At 39.7% G+C, this 24,879-nt stretch overlaps 2 protein-coding genes across 3 annotated transcripts in view; both read left to right on the forward strand.

Annotated features, from left to right (window-relative positions):
- lcp2a (lymphocyte cytosolic protein 2a) overlaps positions 1–13,298 on the forward strand; it is a 20,140-nt gene extending 6,842 nt beyond the window's left edge. For both annotated transcript variants that reach the window (XM_008278096.1, XM_008278095.1), the window contains exons 8-22: positions 916–1,102; positions 2,882–2,952; positions 3,531–3,588; positions 4,967–5,086; positions 5,576–5,601; positions 6,404–6,426; positions 6,626–6,730; positions 6,935–6,953; positions 7,620–7,635; positions 7,832–7,913; positions 8,860–8,888; positions 9,656–9,699; positions 10,473–10,547; positions 10,876–11,025; positions 12,723–13,298. In XM_008278096.1, the coding sequence (XP_008276318.1) occupies positions 916–1,102; positions 2,882–2,952; positions 3,531–3,588; positions 4,967–5,086; positions 5,576–5,601; positions 6,404–6,426; positions 6,626–6,730; positions 6,935–6,953; positions 7,620–7,635; positions 7,832–7,913; positions 8,860–8,888; positions 9,656–9,699; positions 10,473–10,547; positions 10,876–11,025; positions 12,723–12,872 (1,155 nt within the window). In that variant the 3' untranslated portion in view covers positions 12,873–13,298. The remainder of the gene's footprint in view (positions 1–915; positions 1,103–2,881; positions 2,953–3,530; positions 3,589–4,966; positions 5,087–5,575; positions 5,602–6,403; positions 6,427–6,625; positions 6,731–6,934; positions 6,954–7,619; positions 7,636–7,831; positions 7,914–8,859; positions 8,889–9,655; positions 9,700–10,472; positions 10,548–10,875; positions 11,026–12,722) is intronic.
- A 4,991-nt stretch (positions 13,299–18,289) lies between these two features.
- Positions 18,290–19,917, forward strand: LOC103354669 (forkhead box protein I2-like). Its single transcript, XM_008278113.1, has 2 exons — positions 18,290–18,842; positions 19,292–19,917. The coding sequence occupies exons 1-2, from the start codon at positions 18,290–18,292 to the stop codon at positions 19,915–19,917; spliced, it is 1,179 nt and encodes a 392-aa protein (XP_008276335.1).
- The last annotated feature ends 4,962 nt before the right edge of the window (positions 19,918–24,879 follow it).

Consider the following 24,879-nt stretch of genomic DNA (forward strand, 5'->3'; position numbering starts at 1 on the left):
CATTTATATCTGTTTCATCCACTTGTATTTAGTAATTTCTACATTTGTCTATTTTCATGAAACGGTGGAAATAAATCAATGAATGCATGTTTACTTAAATAAATGTGGTGATAAATAAAAAAATATATAATTTTAACTTGTAAATGAACAAAATGATGAACAGAGTAGAAACAAGTGTGTAAATAAATAAACATAAAAATGCATTGAAATTTGCTTATATATTTATGTATTCTTTATTTGGCTAAATGATTTTTTTCCCCAAACATAGTGTATTATTACTGATAAATTGGATTTAATTTTTTTAATGAATCATTTTATTATTGTAGTCATACTTTAAAATATACATAAGTATATATATATATATACACTTCTATTTATTATTTATTTTGTTTCTATGTTTTTGGGTGTATTTAATGAACAGAACAATCTCTAAAAATAAACAATACGGTAAAAGAAAAAACAACAAAATTTAATGGTGACATTTAGTAAAAAAAATGCAGCAAATATGGTGACTAATCAAAATGAGAAAACCAAAATTAAGAATTAAATTAGAAACCAGACTCAACTATTTTTTTAACTTTTATCAACTAAATGAAACAAACATGTAAATAAATAAATAAACAAAAAAACAAATTAATAATTTTCTCATGTGCTTATTTATTCTTTATGTGGCTACATTAATTTCCTTTCCCCAAAATGATTATTTCTAATTGATTCTAACTGACTATTCACAGATGATTAAAAGACAGAAATTTAGAATTAAATTAAAAAACTTGACTCAACCTTTTTTCTTTCTTTTTTTTTAGTGTTTCTCTACTAAATAAATAAAACTATTGTTGGAACTAAATCAGGTTTCAGGACAATCGCTGGCTGCAGTGATGCAGGCTCAACCTGTTTTTCCGTTTCCTCTGTCAGGACGACTGCGACAATGACTACGAGAGTCCATGCAGCGGAGACGAGGAGGGCAGCGGCGGAGATTACGAGTCCCCGAACGACGACGTGGACCCGGCCAACGACTACGAGCCTCCTCCCTCTGAACCTCAAGAGGACCTGGCTGCCTCGCTGTGCTCCCCGCTGCCCATCGGGGATGGCGACTACATCGGTACCACAGCAGCCACACCACTACCATGATATTAATTGCAATAAAACACTCAGCTAGAATTATATTTTCTCCAAAAACGTTCTGAGAAAGTTCTGCAAAGTTCTACTGTTTTCAGCAAGAAGTTTTCTCTTAATTCCCATAATGTTCTTCTTAAGGGAAGGATAACTAAAAACTAAAGTCTCTATTCACAACCTAAGTTAAGACCAACAAGTCTGAAGTAAAGTCCTCAATCAAGACTCCCTAGATCTGAGGTAAAGCCAACAAGTCTGAAGTCCAGATCTGAGTTGAGACCTGCAAGACAAGAGTAGATACCAACAAAACCCAAATTAGGTGCTAAATAAAGACTGTCCAGACCTGATTCAAGACCAACATGTCCCAAGTCAGAACAGTCAAAACTAAGTCACGACTAGAAAGACCCACATCAAGACCTGATTCAAGACCAACAAGTCCAAAGTGAACTCCTCAATCAAGAGTTTCAAGATCCAAGGTAAAGACAACAAATCTGAAGTCCCGATCTGAGTCGAGATCAACAAGACAGAAGTCAAGTCCTATATCAAGACCAAGTCGATACCGACGAAATCAAAGTGCGAAGTAAAGACTGTCATGACCTGATTCAAGACCAACACATGCCAAGTCAAAACAGTTGAAACTGAGGCGAGACCAGAAAGACCCACATCGAGTCCTGAGTCAAGACTAAAAAGTGCCAAGTCAGGTCCTGAATCAAGACTGTCAAGTCCTGAATCAAGAAAGTCAAGACCTGAGTCAAGACCAACAAGGCTGAAGTGAACTTCTCGATCAAGACTCTCAAGATCTGAGGTGATGCCAACAAGTCTGAAGTCCAGATGTGAGTTGAGACCAACAAGACCCAAGTCAAGTCTGGTTTCAAGACTAGGAAGACCTGAGTTGATACCAACAAAATCAAAGTGCAAAGTAAATACTGTCCTGACCTGATTCAAGACCAGCAAGTCCCTAGTCAAAACAGTCAAAACTGAGGCGAGACCAGAAAGACCCAAGACTGTCAAGTCCTGAGTTAAGTCCTATGTCAAGTCCTGAGTCAAGACTGGTATCAAGAAAGTCAAGTCCTTAGTCAAGCCCTACAAGTCCCAAGTTACCATCAGCAATCCCAAGTCAAGACCCTCAAACCCAAGTTGAGACCAGAAAATCTCTGAGTTAAATTGCTACCAACGCTGTTAGACTGTTGTGCCTCAACGTTCTCAAAACTGAATATTACACCGAGAACGTTCTTCCTTTGTTATCAAAGCAGTGCTGTGGGAGTGTTTATAGATCCCATAATGTGTTCCTTCAACAACATCCCCAAAACATCTTCAGAACATTGCAGGCAGAATGTTCCACCTTTGTTAATATATCATACTACAGGAGCGACTTATCAGATCGTTCTGTGATTTAAGTCTCAGTAAAATCTTGAAAGTGTTTCTTAAATGTTACATTGAGAACATCTGTCCTTTGTTTTCATTGTAGAAACATGTGGAAAACATTTTTTGAATATTGGTTCCTCCTTTGTCATCCTGGAATATAATCTGTGCTCTTGACAGTAAAACATTATACTAACATTATAGGAACATTACTGGACATGAAAACATGCATTTTCTTTAAAAAGAAAAAAAAAGACCACAACTTGTCGGTAATGTTACCCAACATTGTGGAACGTTTCCTGACAGATGGTGTAGACACAGATGTCATGATGATGAGGCAGGAAAACACACATGTGACTTTTGTTAATTGCGGTTTAATGTGGATTCTCCTGTCATATGTGTGCAGATAACCGGGAGAGAGGCCTGCCTCCTGCCCCGTGTCCCCGCCCCTCTCCCTCCACCTTGTCGCCCCGCATGGTGAGTTGGTTAAACTCATCGTAAAACATCCACCACAGGGGGGCGCCACCAGGCTTCATTCACAGCCGGCAAACTTTGTGAATTAACTGTGAATTATTTGTGGACGAACGTGCAGCTAATGCAGTTAGCTCGATGTCCGTTAATTTCTGTGTCAGACGGAAAACACAAAATAGTTCACGTAAATTTTTTTAAAAACATTTTAAATTAGCTTCCATTCTTGTTTCCTCTGTGTGAAACACTGCCTGCAGTTCAGCCGAACGGTCCCTGAATTGTTGCAGCACGACTGTTGGGTGCAGTTGAATCACTAATGAATGAATTTTTTGTTTTCCAGAAGCAGTTTATTTTTGGTGAATTTTAAAATGAGAAACGTGGACTAAAATGATTTTGATGGAATGCCATGATTTTAAGGTGCAATTTGGTTAAGCTTTGTGATGGAAAGTTGAAAATCTTGTGTTGGTATAATTTTTAGCAGTGTGTTTCCAACCGCTGTCGAGTTTTGTGATTTAGAGGGTCAATGGGAAATACAGCAGGATGATTCTTTAAAATTTATGTGTTGGATCTTTCGTGTCATTGTGCAGCCTGGAGAGTCGGCTTCCAGGAGAGACCACTCCCCTATTGTACGAACAGCAGGAAATTGTGAGTAACCAGTGGCAACCCAAACATGTGTGGTCATCCGGACTAATTACACTGAAACATTGAAACGATCAGAAATTGTCCGATTTCTCAGAGACAGTAACTCAGCCACATCTCAGCTCAAACACATTAAACATATATGCTCGGATACGGTACGACTTCAGCTTTCTGAAGATGTCATCGACTCTGACGTCCATCACAGTGAGCCTTCCAAAAATCCACTTAGAAATCAGAGAAAGTTTCTGCTGCAGAAGCTGCCTGAGAAGTTTCCTTCAGTATCACAGTGATCCAGAGATGTTTGTCTGAACATCCATTAAACGCCGCAAACAGCCGCAGGTCACAGATATACACGTGGACAAAATAGTTGGTAGCCCTCGGTTAATGAAAGAAAAACCCACAACGGTCACAGAAATAACTTGGATCTGACAAAAGTAATAATAAATAAAAATTCTGTGAAAATGAACCAATGAAAATCAGACATTGCTTTTGGTTCAACAGAATTATTTTAAAAAATCAACTCATGAAACAGGCCTGGACAAAAATGATGGTACCCTGAACTTAATATTTTGTTATCAACCTTTTGAGGTGATCACTGCAATCAAACCATTTCTGTAACTGTCAGTGAGACTTGTGCACCTCTCAGCAGGTGTTCTGGTCCACTCCTCATGAGCAGACTGCTCCAGTTGTCTCAGGTTTGAAGGGTGCCTTCTCCAGACGCCATGTTTCAGCTCCTTCCACAGATGTTCAATAGGATTTAGATCAGGACTCATAGAAGCCACTTCAGAATAATCCAGTGTTTTCCTCTGAGCCATTCTTGAGTGTTTTTAGCTGTGTGTGTTTTGGGTCATTATCCTGTTGCCAGACCCATGACCTTAGACTGAGACCAAGCTTTCTGACGCTGGGCAGCACATTTCTCTCTAGAACACCTTGATAGTCTTGAGATTTCATTGTACCTGCACAGCCCAATAGCATTTTTTCCTTCATTTTCTGTAAAGTAATTAGAATATTGATGCATTTTTCTTCATGTTTTGATGTAAAACATAATGTGCAGTGTTCCCAGTGAATGCAAATAAAAATATTAGAAGGATTTTGAGCTTTATTCACGTTTTAAAAACACTGCTATTATTTTGAACACAAATGTAAGTGCAGTCCATTTGCGTCTGACAATATTTGACAGTGACATGGAGTGTAATATTATATGTTACCCACATGTAGAAAACAACTAAATGGACCAATCTAAGTAATAAACCCAAAATCAATATTTTATAGCGTGTTAACGTAATTCGGGCACAATGCGACTGATTTCGTGCAGGTGGGTCACATATACGACAGCCTGCACAGTTCTCTGGTTGTAACGCTAAAAGCTGGTGTTTGTGTTTAGTTCCTCCTGGGGTGCCGCCGCCAGTCATCCGCACAGACAAACCAAGCAACAACAAATCAGGCAACAAGCCAGTCAACAAGCCAGGCAGAGATTCAGGATCCAACCCGTCCCCTATCAGAGGTAACAAACCAAACCCAGGACCCACTATCGCCAAGTGACCCACTGTTTTTCTTCACATTTTATTAAATCGTTCTGTGTATTGTTTTTCACATACGACAGACCTGAAATGGTCTACAGTTTTTGCATGTTCAGGAAACCTTCAAAATCTCAGTTTTAGTCAGTTTTGTTGTGACTATTATTATTATAATGCATAAATAAAAGACTAGTCCCATCTAGTGGCTCATCTCGGAGCTGCGAGAAAACAAAGGAAGAAACAGAAAATGGTTTAGCGTCCAGTTTTTAGTTCAATTTCTTCTCTGTCACCTTTATATCTTTCATGCTGTTTTAGCGACTTTATTGTCTGTGTTGTTTTTCATAGTTTTCATTGGAGCAGCAGCAGCCGGCTTCCTTAAAAAAATAAATAAATACATGTGATAATGTGATAAATACACAGAATTGATCTGTCACTGATGTCCGGGTATTAATCTAATTGTTGTCTTTTCTTTACAGGACCGCATCGCAACACATTGGTAGCAGTAAGTTTCCTTTCAATAAACTGTATTTAATCATCCAGAAACCACTTTAAGAAGTTTCTGGGCATATATTTTGACTTTTGGCACATTTTTCCTCACTGCGGGTTTAATTTTCACTGCACTATAAAGTCCTGCACCTCTACTGAAACAATACAACCATGGATGGAAGCAGAGTGAGCTCAGAAATGCCTCAGAATGCCAGAAATGCCAGTATGACACAGTTAGAAGGCCATGAGGCTGATTTTCTTTGTTTGTTTTGCAAAAAATGACTGTTGGTTGCAGCTGAATCACAAATGGCTTCACAGTTGCACTGAGGAGTGCAGATTTATTTATCTTTTTACAGAATCTGGTGACTTCCAATGCTTTATTTTGGCCTTTTTTTTTTTTTTTTTTAAAGGGAGACATAGAATAAAGTGAACTTGTCGACGTGACAATGTTAAGCTGAGATTTAGTTCATTTTTCTGATGGAAAGTTGAAAATCTGATGTTGCTTTTTGTTGTTTCAGTTTCTGACTGATAAATGGAGTCCAAGTCACGCATGACGAGTTTCTCTCAGAAAGTTGGGAAAAAAATGCAGATTTTTCTTATTTTTACAATTTCAATAATAGCGTAACTCTAGCGATCACACAGAGCAGTTATGGATTCAATTCTTGTAAATATAATTCCGTTACATGTTTTTGGGGAACAAAAAGGGACCCAGACTTGAACCTTGAGGAACTCCACCATTGCACCACCACCAACAACTTCCATTTAACTATTTCGTCTTGTTAACGTTTGGTTTTTATTGTTTTTTTTTCTGTTTCTAGCCGCCGGACTCACAATCCCGGAGGTTTGTACTCACACTTACACACACTGATATGAGCATTTTAACTACAAACGACAAAAAGTACACTGCGTTTGCATCCTTGCTATTTAATAATTGTTTAACTGGTGTGTTGGTGAAAACAGTTACTTAATGTTGTTTTATTTGGTCCTAAAACTCTTCTATTTGATTGTATACAGTTACATGTGTGTGTTTGTGCGTTCAGGCCTCATTCTGATGCCACAGATGCTCCCAGCTGGCACAAACCTCTTGTTCCGTCTGGAAAACCCATCGGCAGGAGTGCCTCCTCCGCCAGGCCTTCGCCCAACAGGTCCTCCAATGAATCATCTCTCACTATAAATATAACTGAACTGAACTGAATTGAATAAATTACTCTTGTGGAGTTAGTTTGGTATGTCAGTGTTTGAATTTAACAACTTTAATTCTAGTGTGTGATTGTTGTCATCTTTGTTTTTCTTCGGTTCAGTCGAGCTAGTAAATGTTAATCCGACTCTTTTGTGGTTTGGTCCAACAGGTTTGATGGAAGGCGGGAGGTTTGTGGCTACTTCTTCTTTTTTCTCATTATAAATAAGGCTTCAACTGACAACTGTTTTTACAACTTATAAATCTGAAGATTGTTTTCTCCATTAATGGATTAATTGTTTGGTTTATAAAATGTCAGCAAATGGTGAAAACTGTAAACTGTCACTGGTAAATGTCTTGTTTTGTCCAAAGATGTTCAATTTACAGTCATACAGGAGGAAAGAAAAAAAAAACAGAAAATATTATAATTGTTGCAGCTCTAACTGTGTAAAAGTCACAATAACATAATATCTGCACCAGGACAGACATGTATGCAAACACACATTTTATATTATATTAGAAAAAGCTGAAATTACGCAAACTCATAAAAGCCTTCGACCCCAAAAATAAAGTAAGTTTGGAAGTTTAAAAAAAAACAAAAAAAAACAAGTAATCCAGCACGCTTTACATATAATGTAAGATATACATGAAAACAAAGATTTAAATAGTAAAATAACATTGAAGATATGAGCAAAACAAGTATAAAGCATGAAATAAGTTGTGTGTTTTACAAATACTGGAAAGACCCATGAAGGCAGATTTTGTGTTGTCGTCTGAATTGTTGTCGTCAAATATTTTTCTTCAAGATCTTAATTGTTTGCTTGAATTCTGACTTTTTTCTTCTCCTTCCTCTTCAGCAAACACCCGATGAAGGTGAGATTTCTTCTGATTATTTTAACTTTTCATTTCATTTTCTCTGTTTTAAAATTGATCATCATATAATTTCAAAAATATGTTACCGTAAATCACAATGTCTGTTAATAAACCTGAACAGAGGCAGTGTGCTCCAAATTAAATAGTATTTGTAAATGTATTGGATAAATGCTGTCACTGTGATTCTCTCTTCCAGGTTCTAGACACAACACCTCCGCCTTCAGCAGTAAAAGCCTTCCCCCCCGCCCTGGACCTCCCCACTCACGTCCAGAAGACAGGTATGTAAACTAGCAACTTGATTTTTTATTTATTTATTTATTTTTGTCACTAGTTGAGCAAATCTGGGAGTTAGATTTAAAATGAACGCATGAAATGATGTGGAAGGTATCTCTCCTTCAGCTTTAACTTTTATATATAAGCAGATATTTTAAAAATGCAAATAATGTGTTGTAATTTAAATAATATTTGTGATGGAAAATGTCCTTGCTTTAACAATATCGCCACATAATAAATCAGGAGATACTAAAGAATGTGAGTAATAGTAATAATAATAACACCAGTACTGATGTAATATGTTGTTCTCCTTATCTCAGTCCGTTATTATTAGTAAGAGGTGTTTGACTGCTATAACTTTTCATTATTCTCATGTAAGATCCAAGCTGAATTTTTACATCAGTGACAGTCAATCTGCTTTTAATTACTCCACATGAGCAACTGAATCACCTTAAGTTCAAATATTCCTGGAAACCAATTCAATCAGTGGATGAGAATGAATATCAAGTGACAAAAAACAAATAACGGTGGTCCGAGAATGGAGCCCTGAGGCACACCACGCAGTAACAGTTTAAACATTTTAACTCTTCGATTACCTTCAAATTTACTGACATTTTATTCTTGGGTTCAATTTGACCCTAGCAATTTAAACTTCCAGAAAATATCATAATTAAAATTGTTACCCAAGTTTATGTGTAAATAGCCCATAAAATAAAACTGAAAAAATTATGTCAATGACTTATTTAGAGATGTTAAACATTAAATGGGGTCACATTGACCCCAGAGATAATAGGAGGGTTAAGTAGTTCGCTGATGAAGTTTTTTGCAGGTTATTTGCTGTTTTCTTCCCCCAGACAACCAGAATTTAGGCAGCACCAAAGCTGAATTTGATAAGTGACGTACGAAGATACGTACAGTGAATAATCTGCTTGTTCTGTTTGTTCACTCTAGAAGCTCTCTGCCACACAAACTGCCCTCCGGTAAGTAGACAGCAACACAAACACTAAATAGTTAACTACTTTGGAAAAGATTCTCGTCTTCTCACTGAATTGATGTTGCTCCTTGCACTTTAATTCCACGTTTTGACTGGATCTTAACAGAACTCAGTCAGACCTGAACTCACACATGAAAGATGTATGTTCGGACTTAATTGACTTCCGCTTTCTGAGAATATCATTATCTCTAACGTCCATCACAAAAAAACCTCCAGAAATCCACTTAAAAATGAGAGAGAACACGCAGTGCAGAAGCTGCCTGAGAATCTCACTGTTTTTCACTGTTTTTAAAATTCCTTCAATATCACAGTAATAAATGTCTTAACATTCATAATAAACGAAAAAAGGAGCTGCTCACAGACAGTTGTGCTGCTTTTAATTAGGGCTGCATCTATCATAATTACTATCAGTTAAACTCCTAATACTGTATTGGTTAATGTGATAACAGAGCCCAGAGTGACATCCTGCTTGGTTTCTTCAGCCAACAGTCCAGAACTGAAACAAATCTAATTTATGAACACAAGCATTTGATATTTGTGCACTAAAAAGTGATGGAAGTTATTAATCTTGCTGATTAGTCTTTCAACTGACAAATTGTTGCAGCTTGACTTTTACCTTCTTGTAAAACAAACGCAGGCTATAAAAAAACAATGAACCTGCCTTTTAGGATGAGGTTTGGTTGAAGGGTTTGCTTGTTCATGTCTCCAGTGAATGAATGTAAGTGATGGAAACGTGACTGTGTGTGTTTGCAGGGGACAGACCGTCATTTCGTCCACCTCTACCCACAGCAGCAAAGGTAACACAACAACACACACAGCACCAACAAACTGTCCTGAGCAGATTCATTTGGATCACAGCTTGTGTATAAATTTGTCAAGAATCTGTCACACTTTTTTGACCTTTTTTTGCCCAATACGGACATGAAAAAGTCAGATTAATGACAAAAATGTAATATTTAGGACTAAAGTAGTTTAGTCTTTCTGTAATGTTATTGTTGTTTTTAATGTCTAACATTTGTGCTGCATTGTATATGTTAAATCTGCTGTATAAATTATTATTATTACTGCTGTTATTGTGTCACTCAAGCCTGTTGAAGCAGGTGAGACTAATAATATTAATATTATCAAGTTCATCAATACAGTGTTTTTTTAAAAAGAGTCACAAAGTGCTTTTCAAAACATGTCAGGATGCAACAAGACAAATACAAATCAGACAATTAGAACAATATAAAATACAAACAGAATAAAATAGCCAACTGTAATATAAGATATAAACAATAATAAGACACAAACTTTGACACATTAGAGATAAAACAGTGCTAATATTATCAAAAAGCTGTGAGAAGTGATGCAAAAGGGAAAAAAGGCCTTGGGCTGTTATTGTTATCATTATTATAGTAATTATTTGTGGTAGTAGCAGAAGTACTGCAAACGCAACCAGCTAAATTGTGTTTCTTTGGTCATTCTTGAGTCTGAACAGCAGGTGGGGCTGTTGTCTTTGTGTTTGTGTCCGCTGAAACCCACATAAACTCAGAAATTATGATTGTTGTTGTTGTTTATGTGTGTGTAGGAGCTGGACCCTCGCTGGTATGTGGGTAAAGTGACCCGGGGTCAGGCTGAAGGATGTCTGAAACGAGTCCGCAAGGTAACCAAAACACTGCAGATAAACAGGGCAGTTTGCTTTCCTTTGATGGTAAAATTTAAGTTACTGCTTGTGCAAGAAGTCTGAAAATATCTTATTTTTTTAGTAACTTAACTTGGAGTTAAAGTCCTGTATTTTTTTAATAAAAGTATCGGATAACTGTCAGTATAATGTTGTTAAATGTAAATATTACACCATATTCAGTGGTTCATGCTGGTAAATAAATGCAGTGTATTAAAGATTATTCCCACCCGAGTGGAGCAGAAGTATAAAAGATTATTTTAGCTGGTGTCAGCAGTAGTTTTACACGTCTGTCCCTGTCTCTGTTGAGGACGGGGCGTACCTGGTGAGGGACAGCACCAAGCAGCAGGCCAACCAGCCCTTCACCCTGATGGTCTTCTACCAGGACAAAGTCTACAACATCCAGATCAGGCAGCAGAACCAGCAGTTCCAGCTGGGAACTGGACTCAAAGTCCAGGAGGTAAGCATGACGCCATATGCATTCACATTAATGTTCCTTGAATGTACTAACTAGCATAATAGCATAGCAGCATAATTGGATGTAGTAACTGTATTTTGCCTCTTGAGGGCAGTATAGTCAGCTGTAGTTACTATGTTTTGCCTCCAGATGTAGTACGACCAGATGTAGTTAATATGTTTTGTCTTTAGGGGGCAGTATAATCAGCTGTAGTTTCTATGGCCATGTCTCAATACTCAAGTACGCAAGTCCGTACTTGTGAGTACGGGACAGCGCATCGCCGTTTATGTGCAGCTGGGACAGCAGCGTACTCGATGACGTCACCACATCGGCTCATCTACTCTGATTATCTTTAACGTGAAAAACAACAAAATCGAATTTAACACAATAACACAGCTCTGCTGAACTACGTTTTAATATATATATATAAATATGTATACATGTTGAGGTTTCTAAGGTCGTTATACAATCTTTATTGAAGCCGTTAATTAGTTGACAGCAGTGTCTGATCAACAGGTCAGATGTTGGAGGAAAATGTAATTGTGGCTTCAGTACTTCATATCAGACCATTCATCTTTGGAATACAGTTGAGAATTTTAATACTTAAATAGACAAGAACTATACATAATAAATAGAACAATTAATAAACAGGATAATTTTTTATAAGATTTTATTTTATAACAGGACAAAAGTCTCTTACAAACATATACAGATGAAAAACGTTGTGCTCCTCCTGATGCTCTTCAGTGGAGCTGGAAACAGCCTCATGCTGCTGAAGATGCTCCGTCAGAAGGTCCAGGATGGAGCTGCTCATGTTCTGAGGAGTCTCCCAGCAGTCAGGAGGACGTTTAACCAGCTGGCCTCCATTAAAACATTGCTTACATGTTAATGCACAGTCACAGTCATAAGAATAGAACAAGGCTGTACTACAGGTGATGAAAGCAGGAGAATAATTCAGACGTACACTAAAAAAAAATATAACATTCCAACATTAACTTTAATTTCTTTTAAATCGATTGTGAGCAATGAACAAATGACACTGTGAGGACAAAGTGTGACGCTAAACTACGTATATCCCAGTTTCACCGCTACGGAGCCGTCAGCGGCAGACTTCAGAAAGTCTTACCGACATCAGGCGGCTCTCGGCTACTGTGAGCGCTCACCGCCTTCACAGCTGTCAAACTGGGACACTCACATCTCTGAAATTGTCATAGCAAAATTTTAAGCAGGCTGTATCTTGACAAAATGACAACGTTTGGCGTTTATACCACTACTTTCTCGCCTAAAATAACCATAAAAGTAGAGTTTGTGTCACAATAACAATAGTATTTACAAAAAATACTTGCGGTCTGGGATACTTGTCTGTCTGAAGTCCACACAAGTCCGGTCTGATGCAGACTTGATAATGTGGGCGGAGCGAGAACACATCCCGGCATTTCATCTGTACTTGGTCAGATGCGTACTTAGAATTGGGACAGTACTTGGTCTCCCACTGATGACGTTTCACAAGTCCGCAAGAACGCAAGTACGGACAAGTATGCATAATGAGACACGGCTTGTGTTTGGTCTCTAGAGGGCAGTATAATCGATGTAGTTACTATGTTGTGCCTTTAGGGGGCAGTGTAATCAGCTGTAGTTACTATGTTTTGTCTCTAGAGGGCAGTATGATCGAATGTGGTTACCGTGTTTTGTGTTTTCAGTCTTTCCCTTCAGTTGGCGACATCGTCAACCATTACTCCCAGTCTCCTTTGCTTCTCATCGATGCCAAAAACCGGAGCTCTGGCCAGCAGAACCAGTGTCAGCTCTGCGACCCGGCCGGATACCACATGACGGGACAGAACTGGTCCTAACTGGATCACTGAACTAAATCAGACGGAAACCCAAAAGGTGGACTTTCGGTGAATGTTCGCCGTAACAGCCGAGTTAATCGTCTTCCCGCTAACAGGAAGGTATTTTTCTGTGGCGGTGAACATCAGATTTTTTTTTTTGCACGTTGCTTCATTTACTTGTTTCTGATTGTTTGAGTGTAAAGGGACATTTTTCCGCTGTTTTGGAGCTTTTAAATGTAATTTTTGCCAAAAACTCATGAAGAATTCTGTATATCAACAATATGTAACACATTCAAACTATGCAAAAACTGTTAATGTCCTCAGCTGAGCTACGTTAAAACCTCTGTTTCATGATTGTACTCACCTTCCAAACCTTTACTCTTAATTCACTGTAAATGTGTCTGGTTTAAGCAGTTTGTCGCAACAATTAAAACATTGTGAAACTTCCGCTGTGTCCTGAAATCAATTTTTCCATCAGAAAAGTTCCTGAAATTCCTCTGAAACTCAAATTTTTTTAAAAAGAAAATGTCTGTTTTGGTAACACTTCAGCTCTTCGTCCTAATCAGGGAACCAGATTAACATCACGTCTACTTTCAGAAAGCTTCATTTAAGAAAAAATAAACTGCACAGATGACAAAGTGTTTCCATCGAATCAGAGTCTGAGTCACGCGAGCTTAAAGCGACGATAACAAAAACACAAAAACACAAAAACACAAAGCGATGACGACAAAACCATCAACACGAACTGCCACTTTTTCGCTTTGCATTTCTTTTATCTTTCGTAGATTCTACATTTCGTCTTTCCGGGTTTGTGTTTCTCGTTATTTTATTTGCATTTCTATTTCTTTGGGTTTTTATTTTTTGGTTCATGTTCAATCTAATTTTTTTTCATACAGCCGTATGACTTATCGTTACATTTCTACATTTCCTATTTGTTGGTTTGAATTTCGTCATTTTTTTAGTTTAATTTTGTATTTTTGGTTCGTGTTTTGTGGTTTGCATTTATTTTTATTTTTTTATTTGTTTGTATTTGTTGTCTTTTGTTTCAATTGTTTCTTTTTTGTCTGCATTCCTTTTTTTTTTTTTTTTGGTTGGCGTTTCATATTTTCTGTTTCATTTTTCTCAACCTTCCAGTTTATGTTCCTAATTATTTGGTTTTCATATAAGACAAATTATATTTGTTATTTTTTTGTACGAGTTTATTAGTTTTATTTCTTGAGGTTTGCATTTCTTTTTTTTTTGTTTTTGCATGTCTAATCTTTTGGTTTATGTTTATTTTCGTTTTGTTGTTCTGTGGTTCACATTACTTCTTCTTGCATTTCTTGTTTTTGATTTGCGTTTCTTTTTCCTATGTATGTCGAATTTTATGGTTTACATTTTACATTTGTTCAGCTGCATTTCCTATTTTTTGGTTTGCATTTGTTATTTATTGTGAGCATTTTGTATATTATTTTTTAAATTTTTAATTTAATTTTCAAATGTTTTTGGTTTGTGTTTCTTATTTTTTAGATGCATTTGTTGTTTAATGGTTTATAATTTAGTTGTTTTTTTGGTTTATGTTTGCATTTCTCATCGTTTGGTTGGAGTTTCAGATTTTCTAGTTTGTGTGCCTTAATTTTTAAGTTGCATTTGTTGTCTTTGTATGAGTTTGTTGCTTTTTGGCTTGTTTTTTTTTTGTTTGTTTGTGTATTTGTTTGCTTGTTTTTCCATTTCCCATCTTGTGGTTTATGATTTTCTTTAAGTTTCATTTTTTAAATTTTTTGTTTTGTGTTTCTTCTGTTTTAATTTGCATTTCCTCTCTTTTGGTTTGTGTTTGTTTGTTTTTTTTGCTTCGTGTCTGTTAAGTTTGCTGAGTTTGGTCCACTGGTTCTGTGGTTTATTGGTGTGAAGCTGGATCCACTTTATTCCGAGTAATATTTGAGCTCAAGATTTGTCATTGATAAGAAAACAATAAGATCGAATCATCCTGAAATATTTTCGAGCTGAATGCAGCTTTAGAGAGTTGACGTCTTCCAGAGCCACGATGGAGGCCGAGCACCAGCCCTTCAGACTCAATGTTCAGCCGGTTGACGTCACAAACCTGCACAGCTTCCAGACATCAGAGGTGGACTCTGTGGGTTTATCAGATGGTGATGGAGTTTATTCGCTGGTGCTTTCAGCGTGAAGATCCTCCTTAAACGTGGATTGATTTGACAGTTAAAGGTGTCCGGTTACTTTTTCCCACCTTCGCCCGTTTAATCCCACCGATCAGTCAGTTATAGCTCACATGGCGTTGTTTTGTCTGAGCTGTCCTCGAAGGCTGCGATTATTGCTGCTACCGCCAACCGTCGTCACACACACACACACACACACACACACACACACGCACACACACACACACACACTCACACACACACACACACACAGACACAGAGTTACGCTTTTGTTTTTGTGAGGACCCTCATTCTCAATCCCGAAGCCTGGAAGAGGCCTTTAAAAGCTCTGAGGACGAGCCTGGATGTCCTCACAAAGGTAGATGTGTACACACACACACACACACACACACACACGCACACACACACACACATACAGGTGTGAATCACCTAGTTGGCAGCGAGAACAGATAAGGAGGAAATCTGTTTGTCGGATTCCGTCCAGAAACCCTGAGCGCTCGAGCCGCTTCACTTCACGCAGGAGTTTTAACTTGAACAAAACCTGATGTCAAAACCCCAGAATGACGGAGTGAAGCTGTGTTTCTAGTAGCTGTGGACGAAGCAGCGCCACCGTCAGGACAGCGTTTGCATTTCTGAGATAAGGGCAGCTCCGTCGGTAAAAAGACTCCTGCAGCTTTAAAGCAGAACTTTCAACGCAGAGTCTTTATTCAGAGTCAGACCGAAGCATTTACATGAGAGTTTCGGCGATGACGAGGAGACGCCTCCTTTGATCAGAGACTGAATGCGAAGGCAGACATGCTGACTGTCGGCGTGTTGGGGGATGTCTGAAGAACAATGGATGAGGGCGACACCTCAAACAGCAGCTGCTGCTCTGTTTGTGTTCAGATTCAGAGTCTCAGTCCACATGAAGCCTGTTCAGAGTTTCCTCTCAAGAAACATATTTGTCAAAAAATTCATCAGTTTGCTCAAAACAAGTCATAACAAAAATGATCTCGCATCCCCAGAATGTCTCCAAATGACTTGACGCATGTCCTCAAACTTTGTCTGAAATGCAGAAAACTTGTCCAGGATGACTCCATGGAAACATCACAGCTATGAGCAGAAGAGTCAAAAATGACTTCTGTGCAGTTTAATACAACTGGAATGCCATAAATCATTTTTTAAAAGAAGTTTAATTTCTTTAAATATTTCCGAACAACAGCTGAAATCAACACGTCCAACCCTGTGTCCACAGCTGTTACCACGACAGGGGAAACGGAGGCTCCACATACTTTAGATATTTAACTTTAAACATTTGTACAACAGACTTCTCCTATCTGCTCTGCTCACCGGCTGTGGAAAGTTGTCACCGTGCTGGATGTATCTTCAAACAACCTGCTCCTCTGTTCGCTGTTTCTGAGCCGAGCTGCATTTTGTTATATTGATCCAGTTTGTTTTATTTTCCTCAGTCTGCTCTGTGGAAACACTGCCTGCAGTTCAACCCTGAAAACTCTCTGAGTCTTTGACTGTTGAGCTCAGTCAGTTTCACGGTTGCGTGTTTGTTTATATTTACAGGGTCTGGTGGCAAAGCTTTAAATTTTGAGAACTTTTAGATGGTACATGGTGCCAAGGTGGTGCAGTTGGTAGCACTGTTGCCTCGCAGCAAGAAGGTCGCCGGTTCACGTCCGTTTGTGGGGGCACTGGAATCTTTCTGCGTGGAGTCTCCATGTTCTCCCCGTCCAGCGTGGGTTCTCTCCGGGTTCTCCGGCTTCCTCCCACAGTCCAAAAACATGTTGAGGTTAATTGGTGATTCTAAATAGTCCGTAGGTGTGAATGTTCGTGTGCTTGGTTGTCTGTCTCTAAGTGTAGCCCTGTGATAGACTGGTGACCTGTCCAGGTGAACCTGCCTTCACCCTGAGTCGGCTGGGATAGACTTCAGCCTCCCATGACCCTGGTGAGGATTAAGCGGTGTATAGATGATGGATAGATGGTACATGTAGAATATATGATGATTTTATGCTGACATTTAGTTGTGTTTATTAATGGAACACGTCACAGATGGGCAGTTTAAGGACCGTTAAAAAGTCAGAGGATTAAAGATGCACTGTGCAGGTTCGTCCAGTGTTTTACCTGCAGCACCACGTAAGAGTCTGTTGATACGTTCAGGTCTCATTGTGCTACTTTCTTGCTCCATAACTCGCTGTAGATTCACATCTTTGTACGAAATGTTACAAACTTCAGGAAGCAGCTCAGTGGACGAGAACTTGAACACATCGTTTAGTGAAACTCAACGTGCTGCCACATGTGAAACGTTTGTGTTGCAACTTGTTTCCAAAAACACAACCAAGATTTTGGGATTCGCAAATGAAACTTTAGAATTACATTAGAAATACAGTAAAACATATTTTTTCAGTGCAGTGTATAGTTTTGCTCTCAAGTCTATTTTAGGGGCTGCAAACTTTTTCTGTTTGCATGATGAAGACACAGAAATAGCTTGAATAATTCGATTCACGACTCCACCGGTTAATCAGGTCTGTAGAGTCTTAAAAAGCAGCGACATCGTTTATATTTAATGTGCACAGATCTTAAACGTGCTTTATCGAGACTTTATTTATGGAACTTAATTCTGCTGCTTTTCCAGTTCCACAAGATTGATTGATTGATGATTTTACTGTGAAGAAATGCTGGAAAGTAATTAAAAAAAAATAATTTGATTCACGTTATCTGATGTTTGGTTAAAATATTCAGTTTAATGTAAAACTACAGGAAACGTCTCAGCACCAGATGTTTACTTAAGCAGCAAATAAGTGATTACTAATTAGGATTTTCTGTTAACATTTACTTATGAAAAAGGTGTGAAATCATGTTAATCATGTCTAAAAATGTGACTTATTGAGTTACACTTACAGATAAAATCCAGTTGTGCTTCAGGAAACTCTCAGTACAAAACAAAGTGAAATCAGTTGGAAACCTGAGGATCCGTAAAATGAAGACTGTTGGACTTTGTTTTATTTTCAGTGTGAATCAGCGACTTTCAGCCGTCGAGACTCTGTAACGTCTGAAACTGTAAAAAGAGCCTCAATCAGTCAATTGTCAGGCTGCATACCTCAGCATTAAATCCTGAGGCTCTTATCTGCCCCGGGGGAGGAATTCAACCTGTTCTTATTCAAATCAACCCCCTCCACGCGCTCACACCCTCAGCAGCCAATCAGCTCGTCCGTGGGCGGGGCTGTAGGCTATAAGAGTCTCAGGTGAGCAGCAGGTGTACAGAGCAGACAGGTGCAGCTGCAGACAGTCAAGACAGACATGGCGTCCTTCGTGCCAGAGCAGGGTCTGTCCCCCCCTGTGTGGGGACGCTGCCTCCCCCAGCAGGAGCTTCCGTCTCTGGGCCTCGATCCGTCCGACTTCAGCCTCTACAGCCCTCCACCTCCTCCTGAGTCCAGCCCGACACCGTGGCTCCCGCCGACCAGCGGCCAGGCCGACTCCTTCCTCTGCAGCCCAGACCAGGGGCCCCTTCCTGGGGCCACAGACGGCCCTCCAGGACTCCCCCCAGCGTTCAGAGGCTTCTTACACCATCTCTACGGCCTCCACAGGCTCCCCGGTGGCTCCTGGTTCTCCCTGTCCTCCCCGGACGACGTCCTGAGTCTGGTCCGACCGCCGTACTCCTACTCAGCCCTCATCGCCATGGCAATCCAGAGCGCGCCCGATCAGCGACTGACGCTCAGCCAGATCTACCAGTACGTCTCCAACAACTTCCCCTTCTACAGCCGCAACAAGGCCGGCTGGCAGAACTCCATCCGCCACAACCTGTCGCTCAACGACTGTTTCCAGAAAGTTCCTCGTGATGAGCGCGACCCAGGTGAGTCGAACACACCTGAGCTTCTCCTCTCTCATCTCATTTAGTTCATTTCACCAGGAAATCTTTAGGCAACAGGTTTAAACAACAGGTTCAAGTCCAACCAGTCTAACTTTTACAGTGTTTCTAACAAAAAACAAGCTTTGATTGCTCCTGACCAAACTCCAGTCAGTTTGTCTGCAAAGTAAGACGGCTGACTGGAGTAAAACGCAGCTGGTTCTGGTAGTTTGTTGACCTTGTAGATGGTTTGTGACTTTAAATAGCAGGTGAGCAACAGAATAGAGCGGCTCTGAGGTCTGTGTCGAGACAAATAAAACTCTTGTAGTCGTAGCTGACCTGTTAATAAAACATGTGTTCAGTGAGGAAGAAGCTGTGTAAAGTTTTTAATTATCCTTTATTGATGTAAAGACGAGACACAGTTGCTGACGCTTGTCTTCAATCCTCCTCATCAGGTAAAGGAAACTACTGGACTCTGGACCCAAACTGTGAGAAGATGTTCGACAACGGTAACTTCCGCCGCAAGAGGAAGAGGAAGGCCGACCTCGCTGTGGCTGACAAGAAACCGTCCGCCTCCTCGTCTTCGTCATCAGAGCCTAGTCCTAAACTTCCCAGCATGCACTGCGGCAGCGGCGGCGGCACTGAGCTGCCTTCTCTCCCAGACGCCACCTCCAGCTTCCTGAGTCACCTCCTTCCTCCTCCGTCCTCCTCGTCGCTGTACATGCAGGTACCAGACCAGGCCTCCCCTCCTCCGCCTCCTCAGGGGCTCATGTCCTCGTACTCGCCTGGCGCCGTGGTGCCTCAGTGGGATGCCTGCAGCTCCTCTCCTCCCCTCTACTCCTCCCCTCCTCCTCCTCTTCTCTTCCCCTCTTCTCAGTCGACTCCCCCACACTTCCCCTCCGTCGCCGACCCTCAGACCGGCCTGTCGCCGCTGTACGTCGAGCTGCAGACGGCGTCCTGTCCGCTGCCGGAGCTCCAGGAGGACCAGCAGCTGCAGCAGCTGCAGGCCCAGTGTGAGCCTCTCTTCTCTGGGGGCTTCAGTGACGCTCTGCCTCTTGACTCTCTGGTTCTCCAGCAGTGACTTCTCTTGTTTATGCTGAAATGTTGAATGTTGAATTTTACCGTTTGATGGATGTTTGGCTGACCTGAAACAGCCACAATGGACCAAACTCACTGTAAAAAGTGTGTGAATGTTGCTATTTATCTTTTAAAAATATTTTCATACATTTAAAACAGGAAGGTGTTTTTGTTGTTGTTGTTTTTTTACATAATGTAAATATGAGTTGAATGTTTGTTTGGAATAAAAAAAAGAGAGAAAAAAAACACAATTTCCACCATTTTTCCAAATTTCCAAATTTATTTACAGAGCTTTAATACTTATATATGCAACAACTAAATGTGAAAAATATATATACATTTTGTAAACCCAAACAAGGATTAAAAACCATCTGAACTGCACAAACTGACCTTCAGATCAAAGACCACACTTTGACTTCTCAGTTCAATCCATCCCACTTCCATTCATATTTATTGAATCAGTAGAATATATTAATTTAGAAATTTTACTGGAGCCAAAAGATAAAATGACAACCACTGAGAGCTGCTACGCTAGCCACCTTTAGCATGAGTTTAGCTGTTTTCCCTCTCCACTGAACTGAACAACCAAATTTTTCAGTGCGTTCATAAAAATGGACATATTTTATTTGCAGACGACATCAAGTAGAAAATGTATGACCAAACTTAGCTTGTTAAGGTTAGCCACGGCTAGCTCATCGACTTTCATTTAACATAGTCCTCTGAGTTTAGCATTGTAGTTTTCTTTCTATGATTTTTAACAGGATAGTTAGCATCTGTCAATGACTATAGTCGTTTATTTAGCATCTTTCTATGCTTTAAGCTGTGTTATTAGCTTCAGTCTATGACTTTAGCTGTGCAATCACCATTTTTCTATTACTTTAGCTGTGTAGGTAGTTATCTTCATGTGACTTTTACTGTTTAGTTAGCATCCTTCTGTGACTTTGGCTGTCTAGTTAAAATAGTGCTATGACTTGAGCTGTATAGTTAGTGTCTCTCCATGATATTTAGCAGTGCAGCTAGCATCTACCTCTGATTTTAGCTGTGTAGTTGTCCTTCTGTGACTTTAGCTGTTAACTAGTTAGTATTTCCCACTGCTTGAGTTGTGTAATTAGAATAGAATAGAACAGAATAGCTTTATTGTCATCATACATGGGGGCATGACGGAAATACAATTAGCATCTATGCATGATTTTAACCGTGTAGTTAGCATGCTTGTATGACTTTAGCTGTGTAGTTAGCGTGTGTCTATGACTTAAGCTTCGTTGTTAGTATTTATCTATGACTTTAGTTGTGTAGTTAGCATCTTTCTATGACTTTAGCTGGATAGTTAGCATCTTATCATTGCTTTAACTGGGTAACTAGCAGCTGTCTATGATTTTGACCGTGTAGTTAGCATATTATTTTGATTTTAGCTGTATAGTTAGCATGTTTCTATGACTTAGGCCGTGTTGTTGGCTTTTACGATTTAGGCTGTGTAGTTAGCATCTTCCTATGGCAGGGGTGTCCAATCCTGGTCCTGGAGGAAGCCTGATAACGATCCTGATCATTTGAATCAGGTGTGTTGGAAGAGAGAAACATCTAAAACATGCAGGACTGTGGCCCTCCAGGACCAGGATTGGACACCCCTGGACTACGGCTTTAGCTGTGTTGTTGGCATGTTTCTCAGATTTTAGCCGTACATTTAGCGACTTTCCATTACTTTATTTTCTGGTAGCAGCTTTTTGAATATAAATATTTGTTGGCTGTTTGGTTTGTTGTAAAAAATAAACAACACATCTGTGGAGTTGTAAACTACTCATCATATAAAAACAGCAAAGACAATATGTTCACAAGGGCCGCAGGGGAAAATATGACTTTCACTATCACCTGACATTTTAAATGCTAAATATAGTAATTAAACATAACCGCTGCAGCGTCATCGGGCTGATGTCATGGAATAACACAACTTTGCCTGTAGCTGGGAGTTAATTACTTTAAATACCAAAGTAATGCCAACACAAACTGATTTATAAAAAACAATATGCACTAAAACAGCAAAGGTTTTGGAGGGGCAGTTGCACAGAAGAAGACAGAAGCTGAAAATAACCTTGTTCCCACGGAGATTCAGCCTCCGGTGACATCAGCACCTTCAAACAAACAAACAAACAAACAGAGTCGCGCTGCGGTTTGTGAATCTGCTGAGTCATGTGATCCGCTCTCCGCATGCTCGACTGTGTTTCAGCAACTCAGCAATTTTGAACGGCAGAGATGATGGAGCAGATTACAGCTCAGAGCGTTCTGTCAGCAGCGCTGGGATTTCCCACGCGCAGTGAAGTGGCGGCTATTTGATGCTCTGTGGGAAAGAAGAGTTCAGCTGATCTCAGGCCACGTTCAACACATTTTAAAACCACACTAAGTAAAATCTAACGTAAGGTTTTGTCCTAACATCCTGTTAAAGGTACGATGAGATTAGATGAGTCTTCCTGAACTCTTCTTTCAGTTAAAATAAACAGGGCAGCTGTGTGATGAGGGCAGTTTTCATCAGTGAGAACCATCACCAGATTGAAGCTAATTTTAACTCACAAGAAGGTGGAAACCACGATCGGTGCATTTATTATCTGGTGGCTGGAATACTGTAACTCCCAGTATGTGGGGGTCGAGGCATGCAGGTAGTTTAGAAAGCAGCTGGCAGGCTTTAAGCTGTTACAAAGGAAAGACAGCAGATCTGGCTCATTTGAACTAATTACCAGCGAAATACAGAAGAACTCAACTTTTACGGTTTGTTTATAGAGGCCTTAATGGTTTAGCTCCACAGCACATTACAGACGTGGTAACTCGGTTCTCTGCCCAGAGGCCGCTTGTGTTCGGTCGTCATGTCGTCCATTGATGTGTGTGTGACAGTAAACACTCGGCACACTCTGGCTGATTGATACCATCAGCTGATCAATAGGGCTGAAAGACGTCTGACAGAGTCCAGCTGTTTACACACAACACTGTGTGTGTGTGTGTGTGTGTGTGTGTGAGTGTGTGTGTGTGTGTGTGTGTGTGTGTGTGTGTGTTGTATCACTCATGTTGTAAAAATTCTCCTTTTTTGGAGACAGAAAGCATGAAGTCCCCATAATGTAGTTTTAGTTTAGAGTAAAGTTATGGTGGCATTAGAATTCCATCCATCCATCATCTATACACCACTTAATCCTCACTAGGGTCATGGGGGGCTGGAGTCTATCCCAGCCGACTTACAGTGAAGGCAGGGGACACCCTGGACAGGTCACCAGTCTATCACAGGGCTACACTTAGAGACAGACAACCAAGCACACTCACATTCACACCTACGGACAATTTAGAATCACCAATTAACCTCAGCATGTTTCTGGACTGTGGGAGGAAGCCGGAGAACCCGGAGAGAACCCACGCTGAACATGCAAACTCCACGCAGAAAGAACCGTGAAACGTGAACCGGCGACCTTCTTGCTGCGAGGCAACAGTGCTAACCAACTGCGCCACCTTGCAGCGGCATTAGAATTACTATTATTATATTAAGATTAGAGTGAATTAGGTTCAGGTTAAAGGCATGTTAGGTTTAGGTTAGGGTAACATTACATTTAGGTTTGCGTTATATGTTGATAAAGCTAGATTTAGGTTAGGTTTAGATAATGATTCATTAGGTTTAGATAAGGGCAAAATTATGTTTAAGTCAATGTAATATTAGGTTTAAATTAGCAACATGTAGGTTTAGATTTGGGTAACATCAGGTTTAAGATTGGGTTATATATCGATAAAGCTAGGTTTAAGTTAGGGTTAGGTTATGATTCATTAGGTTTATATTAGGACTGAATTATGTTTAAGTAATTTAGTGCTAGATTTAGATTCAGAGACATGTTAGGTTTAGGTTAGGATAACATTAGATTTAGGTTTGGGTAAGGTATTTATACACCTAGGATTAGGTTATGTTTTATGAAATGTAGATTGGGGTAGAACTATGTTTATATTTGGATAATATCAAGTTTAGATAAGCAGAATGTTGAGTTTAGGTTAGAGTAAGATTAGATTCAGGTTGTGATTCATTATTATTATAATGTTTGGGTTGAGGTCATTTTAGGGTTAAGTTTGAGTGACATTGGGATGAGGTTTAGCTTTAGAGTAATTGTAAGTGTAGGTTAGGCCATTAGGTTGAGGTTGGAGTACTGTTAGGTTTAAGTTTGGGTAATAGTACCTTAACGTTTGGATTAGTTTACCGTAACATTAAGTTTAGGTTAGAGTATTGTTATGTTTAGGCTCGTGTCAGCGTTCGGTGTAGGTTTGAATAATGTTAGGTTTAAGTTTGGGTAAGGGTAGCTTTAGGTTTGGCCAGTGCTATGTCTAGGTTAGCCCAGCATTAGGTTTAGGTCAGACTGATTAGAAACTAAAAACACTCTAAATGTCTAAAACAATCAGTTCTTCCCAATGAACCAATCCTGTTGGTCACCATGACAACTGAGACTGGAATAAACTCTTGGCTGTGTTTCAGTTGATGCAGAGTCCATCCGAGCTGGTCAGCACCGAGGTCCCATTGGTCAGACATTTTTTAAACAGTCATGAGTAATGAGCTGAGCCAAGGCTTCAAGTTTCAGGCCTGTATGTATTTCTGTTTATGTATTTTGATGGTTTTATTCATTCCCACATGCAGAGCTTTGACTGGAAGATGGTTGCTGGCTGTGAATGAGAAATGACAACTTTATGAAAGTAATCCATCTCTGCGACCGTTTTATAGGCAGTCAGTGTTGGTTTTGGACTGAAAGCAGCCTTCGGTTGCGTGAGACGAACTCCAGCTGTCATCTGCAATGAGGTAAGTTCGTTAACCATTACTTTAAATAGAAGAAGAAAAAAAGAAGAAACGGTCTGTTCGTGTTATGACCCCTTGGAGACTCGACTCCATTTTGGGGACGAAAAGAAAAAAAAAACAGCAAGTCAACACAATGTAGCTCCTTATTTGTGAAGGTGAAGCCCT

This window comes from Stegastes partitus, unplaced genomic scaffold, assembly GCF_000690725.1.
Source record: "Stegastes partitus isolate 25-593 unplaced genomic scaffold, Stegastes_partitus-1.0.2 Scaffold115, whole genome shotgun sequence".
NCBI classification, from domain to species: domain Eukaryota; kingdom Metazoa; phylum Chordata; class Actinopteri; family Pomacentridae; genus Stegastes; species Stegastes partitus.

What these genes read in the sequence shown, in the direction of transcription:
- LOC103354669 (XM_008278113.1), top strand. Translation starts at nt 18,290, where the DNA reads ATGGCGTCCTTCGTGCCAGAGCAGGGTCTGTCCCCCCCTGTGTGGGGA. An exon ending in TCGTGATGAGCGCGACCCAG is followed by an intron (nt 18,843 to 19,291) that starts GTGAGTCGAACA and finishes CCTCCTCATCAG; the next exon opens with GTAAAGGAAACTACTGGACT.